Raw genomic sequence first — 8,300 nt, forward strand, 5'->3', positions numbered from 1 at the left:
AAATTATTACACTTATTAAGGGAAACTAAGTTAAATGAATAAAACAGTAAATAAATTTAATACAGTGGAGAAGTAATATGTTTTGGATAAGTAATATTATTCCCACTCAGTCATACATTTAATGGTATTTAAATCAAAATCTTAGTTTTCTTTTGGGACTTAAAATATTTCTGATGCTCATTTTGAAGACGTTTTTATATTAGCCAAGCAAAACTAAAAAATTTTAAGAATGTAAAACAAAAATAATCTATACTTGTTTTATAAAGCCACAGTAATTTAAAAAATGTAGCAGTGGTATAAGGAGAAATAAATTACCTGTCAACAAACATACCCAGTACCCCCGTATGACAGTGAGTCAGCCCTTGGGGCTACAATCCCAAGTAGACATTGTCCTTAATCTTAAGAAACAGAAAATGGCAGAAATGATTATGACATATTTATTTTGATATTTTTTATTATGATATATGTGATATTTGAAACTTTTGGTGGAAAGGATGGTTTTGATAAATGGTTCTGGGATAACTTGTTAGTTATTTGGGAGGGGGAAGTAGATCCTTACTTCAAGCTAAATAGAAAACTAAATACTAAACTGGAAAAAAATGGTAAGTTATGCATACCTCTGGTGAAAAACATCTTTATTTACTAAAGACAGAATCATAAGTAAAATCTACAAGTAACTTGGGAAAAAAAGATTATGCCATAATAAAAATGTCCCAGAAAACAACTAAAAAAATTCAGCCTTAGTAAATGTTAAAAAATGCAGATTTTAGTGTTGGTCAGGATATAAGAAACTGACTGCCATTAGATTGTAAACAGGCAGAACTTTTTGGAGGTTTATCTGGTAATATACATCAAGGCTAAAAAATACACAAATTGCACCCAACAATTCTATTCCCAGGTTTGAGAACTGAGTCACTGGGACAGTAGTTCTCAAACTTTAGTGTGCTCCACAGTCACCTAGGGGTCTGAGTAAAACACAGATGGAGGGGGCGGGGTTTACTTCGGAGATTTTGATCAGTAGGTCTGGGGTGGGGCTTGAGAATTTGCATTTTAACAAGTTCCCAATGATGTTCATGCTGCTGGCTCTGGGGCAGGACTCTGAAGACCACTGCAATAGAATGATAGTTTACTCAAAGAAATAGAAAGAGGCAGCCCGTTTTCTCCTTTGATGATGGTATGGGACAAATGGATGGGGCAGGGCACAGGAGGGGCTAAAAGTTGTTGATGAGTTGGTTTTGGAAATGGTGAATGCTCTACCACTCAGTCTTATAAAATCTTACAAATATTTCTGTCTCTGAACTTCTTTCTGAACATCTGCACTTGCCATGGACCTCCTTTTGCTTCTGCAAAATTACCATCACACTGTTTAAACTTGCTTTTTAAAGGAACTCTTTCAAGATTAATTGTATTTGGTAGCATTCAGACTTTTTACATCTGTGACTATTCAACAGCTCTCTCTCCGTCTGGTTTTGATTTTGCATACTTCCATAATGTTAGCATTAGGTTTGGTATGAGCAACAGAAAGACCTAAACCAAGAGTTTAAACAAGATATAGAGTATATTTCTCTGTCAAGTAAATAAACTATGGAGATAAGTAGTCAAGGGCTAGAGTGAAGGCTATATCATTGCTAGGAACTTAAGCTCCTTGTTACTGTTCAGTTGTGTATCACTTTCATTTCCAAGGTCATCTTAGGGTCCAATATGGTTGTGGAGTGGCAGCCATTATATTTTCATTACAGCTACCATGGCTGCACTGAAGTCAGCAAGAAGGACGTTACGACATAAGGACTTTCTCTTTCCTTTAAAAACACTTGCCAAGAATCTGCAATAATCTCAAAATAAAAATTTTGACTGAATGATAAAACATACCACCACTTCCCCAAAGTCACACATACATCTAACTGGCCAGATTTACTTAGTCACTCAGCCATACCTAATCCAAACAAAAGCTGGAAATCTAGTCTTTATGTTGGGTGACTGAGTGCTCGGTTAAAATTCACAGAATTACCGGGAGACAACTGGCTGTTTCTGCCTCAGTCTCCCAGTCTACTTTGTACTCAACAGCCAGCAATCCTTTCAAAACATAAATCAGACCACATCACAGTGCTTTATAAAACCTTCCAACAAAGGCCCATTACATTAGAATAAATCCATACTCCTTACACTAACTTCAGAGATCCTATGTGACCTGACTGACATCTTACTACCTCTCTGACCTTCTGTCAGCTATCTATGGCTACAGGCCTTCTTCCCATTATTTCAATACCCCAACCTAATTCTTGCCTCAGGAACTAGCTATTCTTTCCACCCAGAATCTTTCTGCATGTCTGGTTCCTGTCATTTTAGGCCTCTCTGACTCTAAAGAAGCTTTATATTTTCTTCTTCATCTATTTTATTATATAAGCAATATTTTAACTATTATTTCTATTGCCTGGTAGTTTTATTATTATTATTATTTGTCTCTTCCTAGTAGAAACAGGGGCCTTGTTTGATTCACTGATGCATCTTACTGACTAGAAGATTGCCTGGCCCACAATAGCACTCAATAAAAACTAGATGAATACATGAGAAACTAAGCCTGATCCTGACTGTATCTTTTTTTTTGTAACAATAATATCTAGTACAGAGAGCCCTACGCTAATAAATTAACACACACACATATCATGGTTAAGAGGAGCCACACAAATAACCCAGCTTCTTTTTGTCTGAGCATAAATCAGGGGATAGCAAAGGAATTGATTTTTCTTTTTCCTTTTCAGATACCCTGACACGTGATTTTTACTTTTCTCAAGCTGGTTCAATTTACCTTCATTAGTAATTACATGTGCCTCTTTCTAAGCCTTCTTGTTTCAAGCATGTAAATGGTAAACATGGGGTTTATTCAACCTGTCACAAGATACCCAACGTAACAACCACCTGTTTTCTGCTCCCTACTATTTTCTATAATGGAAGCTGAATGGAATTCTATTATAGTCCACATACTAATTGACATAGTAATAACTTGTTTTCAATAAATTAGGTTCCAAAGAACAAAAAAGTACCCAAATTTGATCAGGCTCAATTTTACTTACTGGTTACGAAAAAAGATGGATAGGTGAACTTTGGGACCACTTCACTCCAGCCTATATGAGCTGATCACAATGTCAATCAGTTCTATTAAGTAACTGTAGCAGAAGAGCTTGCTCTTCCCTGCAGAATGTGGTAAAACCTCCTCGTTAGCCACATGCTCCTGAAATGGCAGTTTTGAATGCTCTAATTACAAAGGAGTCTTCCTTATACAACCACTGCAACTGCCTTCAGATTATAATAAAACTAGGTTACATTTTAAAAGAGCATTTGTTTTCTTCTAACCCACTAGTAATTTCCAATATACTCCAGGCATATTTAAACAACATGTTTTAGTGTCATTTTGACTAGGAATAATTGAACTTTAGTACACTCCATAATTTTGTGATATAATATATGTACAATATATTTTGAAAGTGTCATTTTTGGGGCGGACCACTATGATGAGTTTGAGATGTCAAGGACCCTCACCACTTCAGAGCAGCGTTGCTCTTAGCTGTTGTTTTTTTTTTGTTTTTAAGTATTTAAAAAGGTTCCTCTGAGGAATTTCTCCTGTTAAGGAAAGTTTGGAAACCACTAGATTAGATTGCCTTTTCAACTCAAAGACCAGAATAATTGGGGTCTTGAAGTACCCTGGGATATGTATTTTCTTTAATACTAACAATTACTCTGCAGGCACATAAATTTAACAATGATAGGAGGTTGTTCTGAAGTAGTAGTAATCCGGAGCAGATTGTTTTAAAACTTTAGATATGAAATTTATTTATAGGTTATCTGTTTTCTATCTTATTCCCAAAAGGACTGAAAGTGGCTTTGATGTGAACTTGTTCTGTAATGCACATGTGTGTATAACAAGGCTGCATGTTTCTCCTAAAAGGTGAGTTTGGTTTCAAAACATTGATAAACTGGACTCTAGTTGAGGATTTACTATAACAAAACAATCATTTAATCAGACTTTCAAAGCCAGAAAGTGAATTTTTAACAAGGCTGTGTTTAGAAATATCACTATTAAAGAGACAGCTTTTCAGTACTGTATTTATTTCTGTATAGTGTACTTCCTTGGATGAGGCTTAAGAATGAAGGACAGGAATTAATATTTGTCCCAGTCTTTGATAAGATTTTTAAAATACAGTGCTGAGGGAAATTTATGATCTGTTACACCATAAATTTAACCACCATTTATACAGATTTAAATGTAACTGAGTCTAATAGGATTCTCCCAAATCAAGTGTGCGGAGTGAATAAAAACAGCAAAAAATGGGTTTATAATCCTAATGTAGTATTTTCATGTGCCTATGATACTTACTGAACTTTGACAGAAGGTTTAGTCAAATTTTATAAGACCTGAAGTGATCATAAACAGTTAACAGTTAAAAGTGAATTATTCAGTTTCAACAAGATATGAAAGAATTTAAAAGCTTTAGTAGTTATCCTTTTGTATTCATTGCTGAAAGTAAAGCAAAAAGAATCAATGGCATCCTAAAGAAAATTACCTTCTGACTTAAAATCTCACACACTCATTATGGCCGATTTGTTTTGTTAGAAAGTGACCAGAGTATCCTACACAAGCCTTTGGGTAGGTGATATCTATATTATGCAGATGTTAGATAACTGCTTCTGATAAGAACCTCCTCCATGTTGAAGCAATTCACCTTACAGGGTACTTAAGCGCTACTTTTTTTATGCCTTGGTGTACACAATGGATGGTAGCACTGGAAAAAACCAATGTTTTTCTAAAAGGTAATTTGTAAAAAAGTAAAATATCAATTTTTGTAGAGGTAACATGCATTTGGTTGAAATAAAATCAAGTGATACAAGTGAGCCTGCAGTGAAACAGACTTCCCTTCACTCCTGTATCCCCAGTCTCCTATATTTCCTTCTCAGAATTGGCTTTTGTTCATTTCTTGGATCTTACTAGACCAATTCTCATATTTACAAGCACATATACATAAACTTTAGAAGAATTAAAATTAGCTTGCTTTCCTTTCTAGTAAGACTACAACAGCAAAAATTTAGCTTGAGCCTTAAAAACACTTCTGCATATAAAATGTGTAGGTTGAGTAACATTAAAAAAATAAAAGGCAGCTACTACATTGTTTTCACTGTAGCTCTGCAATCACCACGGAATTCTTTCCTGAAAGGTGTAACAGCTAACTGGTTCACCACAGTGGCCAGAGAGGGCGGTGCGGACCCACGACAAAGGCAAGACAGGAAAACTGCAAATCCTTTCCCATTCAGGAAGTATCAGATTTGGTCCTGTCCAGCTGCGTTTCCTCAAGTTCTGCAGGTAAAACTGTGTAACAGAGCTACCTTGATTTCTCCCCAGGGGGGCTCAGAGGGACTGTCATTGTGATGTTTGACAGCCCTAAGGAACAAGAAAGCGAACTCCTATAAGGAACATCATCGGATCCTACTGCGCATACGGTTTATTTTCGAAAGAGTAAAACAAAATCTTAATTTCAAAGGATTGGCTATATAAATTAGGAGTTAACAGATAGGAAAAACTACGCAATTTCAGTTTTGATTTTGGTACGAGGAATTCACTAAGAATTCATAGGGTGACTGAAATATTCACGAGCTATTAAGTTCCATGTTACTTTATTACATACAAACTGTATATGTAAGTATTCAGTTGGGTAAACATCTTAAATTGCTGAAATCCCAATATGGATTTAGGAGTATCTGGAGAGTAGATGTGTCCATTAAAATTAAAAGCATAATTATACTGAATTGTCTAATGAAACAAATTTGAAAAAGTGTTAATATGGAGTGGGGAAAGACAACCAATATTTTTCATTCTACAAATATCGATACAATAATACACTAAATCTGACAGCTACTATAATGCCGTAACTCCTACCCAATACGAAAAAAAAGAGAATATTCTACAACATTATAAACATACAGCTATTCAGTTTTGAATTTAAATCAGTAAAGGAAAGGGGAACCCTTTCTTGGTGGTGGTTTCCCTCTGAAAAGGGATTTATTCAGACCTAGTTTCAGAAGCAACTTTGTGTCACAATCCTAATTACCTTAAGTGTATACATTTTAATCGAAAATAACACCTACTGGAAAATGCGAAGCAGCTTCAGTGTTTTACAGCTGTGTACTTGGCAAGCCGACTGCTTTAGTTCCCGGTACAACAAATCAGTACGAAACAGACACCGGCCGCAGGGTGTTTCGAGGTCCCGGGCAAGGGGCCGCGCGCAGCCCCGTGTGGGCGGCCCGAGCAGAGGCGAGTGGCGGCGCCCGCAGTGATGCCGCAGCCTCCGTGGCCACAGCAGGTGGGACCCGGCCCGGCCCGCAGGCCATACGCCACGAGCCACCTGCCACCGAGGGGGTTCTTCGAGAACTGCCCGAGCCGCCTCGACTGGACCTTTTATGGTTCGCGTGGAATGACTTTCTGTCACTGAATGCTTAAGACGACCGGCTTTTGCTCCACTTACAGGAACCCCACAACTTTGCAAAGCGACGTGCGGAATTCCAAGGAAGAGGCGCGAGGGCACAGCTCGGAGGGCCCGGGCCACCGCTTGCCGATCCCACCGCGCGCTCCCACTAGTTCCCCGTAGCCCGCAGACGCGCAGAGGGCTGGGGAGCAGCGCTCGCAGAGCGGATCACCCGGCGGCCGCGGGGGCTCCGCGGTCGGCGCGCACCAAACAAAGAGGCGCGCCGGGCGGCCGGCGCCGGGCAGGCACGCGGAGACGCTGGCCTCCGCCCGCAGGGGGCGCCGTGCGCGGCCGCGGGCGCTTACCTTTGAGGACCGAGCAGAGCTGCTCCAGGGCCATGTTCCCAGCGGCCCAGAGCTTCGCGAAGGGCCGAGGCGGCGGCCAGGCGGAGACAGAGGCGACGGAGGCTCGGTGCAGCTCTCAGGGCCTGGCGCGGCGGCAGTCCCGCTGCGTCCCCATCGCCGGCCCCCAGGCTGCCCGCCCGCACGCGGGGCAGGGCTCAGGTCCTGCGGCTCCCCATGCCCCAGCCCCGCGGCGGGCTCCCGCGAGGTCTTAGCCCCCCGACGGGCACCGCCTCCCGCTCCGCGGCGCTCGGTCCCATCGACCGCCCCGCGGCCGAGGAGCGCAGACGCGAGGGACGGCCCCGGCGTGGACCCCGCTGGAGTGGCGGCGCGGGGAGCCCCGGCTCATTTAAGCCCGGAGCGCGAGCGCCGCGTGCCGGCCGCGCAGCCGCGCGCTGGGTCCGCCCCCCGTCCCCCGCCCCGCCCCGCCCGCCGGCCGTCGCGCCCTCTCCGCCGATCGCCCGGCAGGCGCGCCCGCCCAAGGCCGTTGGGCTCGCTGCAGGGCTAGCGGGTCCGGGCGCCGCCGTCTCGCCCCAGCTCCGCCGCTGACCATCACCCGGGAGGCCGAGGCCAAGGGGGGACCTGTACCCCCCACCCCCTGCGCGGCAGGGCGCCCGAGTGAGCCGGCCCGAGCCCTCGAGGCCTGCGACCGAGCGGGGGCCGTGGGGGCCGTCCCTAGCTCGGCAGCCCGCGCCGCCTGACCATCACCGTCCGCCTTCATAGATGAAATGGGCACCGATTTCTGGGCCACATAAGACCTCAGATCAGGGTCAAAACTCTACCCAGGTCCGCCCTGCTTCACTCCCTGCGAGGGGCAGGGGGGCAGGGACATGCGCGGGGCTTAGGGGCAAAGGGGCCCTGAGGCTCTCACCTTCCCTGAGAGCCTGGTGAGTTGATCTGACCGAAGGTAGCGATTCCTAACAGTACTGAGCGCTTCCTAGGTTAGCAGGCCCACTTGCAAACACTTTACATATCAACTCTTTAGTCCTCAGACTCACCTCCTGCGTTAGGGACTATTACGGGATGGGATAAACGAGGCCAGAGGAATGAAATAGTTTGTCTAGAGCCACAGAGCGAGTGAGGGAGGCAGAGCTGTGAACCCAGGAATTCTGCTACCAGCGACTGTCTTCTTAACCACTAAGCCACGCTGATAAAAATCTCCAAATTTGCAAATTATCTTGTTTTATTTTCTCCATAGTAAATCACGCCCTGAATTACATTCTCATCTACTTGTTTATTTGTTCATCACCTGTATCCCATTTATCCCATTCCATTAAAATATAAGCTGTTTGAGGGCAGGGAGACTACATTCATATATTCATTCAATACACACCGGATGTTTACTATGTGCAGAAGACAATGATAGGTTCTGGGGAAACATCCGTGGTTAAGGCTCTACCTTAATATCTTATCTATTAGTAGATAGAATATTTGTGACTGTATCTGA

General features: G+C 42.9%; 1 protein-coding gene across 2 annotated transcripts in view; it reads right to left on the reverse strand.

Moving 5' to 3' along the window:
* The window catches only part of NETO2 (neuropilin and tolloid like 2), a 77,693-nt gene extending 70,440 nt beyond the window's left edge, over positions 1-7,253 (reverse strand). For both annotated transcript variants that reach the window (XM_036996520.2, XM_036996519.2), the window contains exon 1: positions 6,818-7,253. In XM_036996520.2, coding sequence (XP_036852415.1) covers positions 6,818-6,851 — 34 coding nt within the window. In that variant the 5' untranslated portion in view covers positions 6,852-7,253. The remainder of the gene's footprint in view (positions 1-6,817) is intronic.
* Between the last annotated feature and the right edge of the window lie 1,047 nt (positions 7,254-8,300).

This window comes from Manis javanica, chromosome 17 (genome assembly GCF_040802235.1).
Source record: "Manis javanica isolate MJ-LG chromosome 17, MJ_LKY, whole genome shotgun sequence".
Classification (NCBI taxonomy): Eukaryota; Metazoa; Chordata; class Mammalia; order Pholidota; family Manidae; genus Manis; species Manis javanica.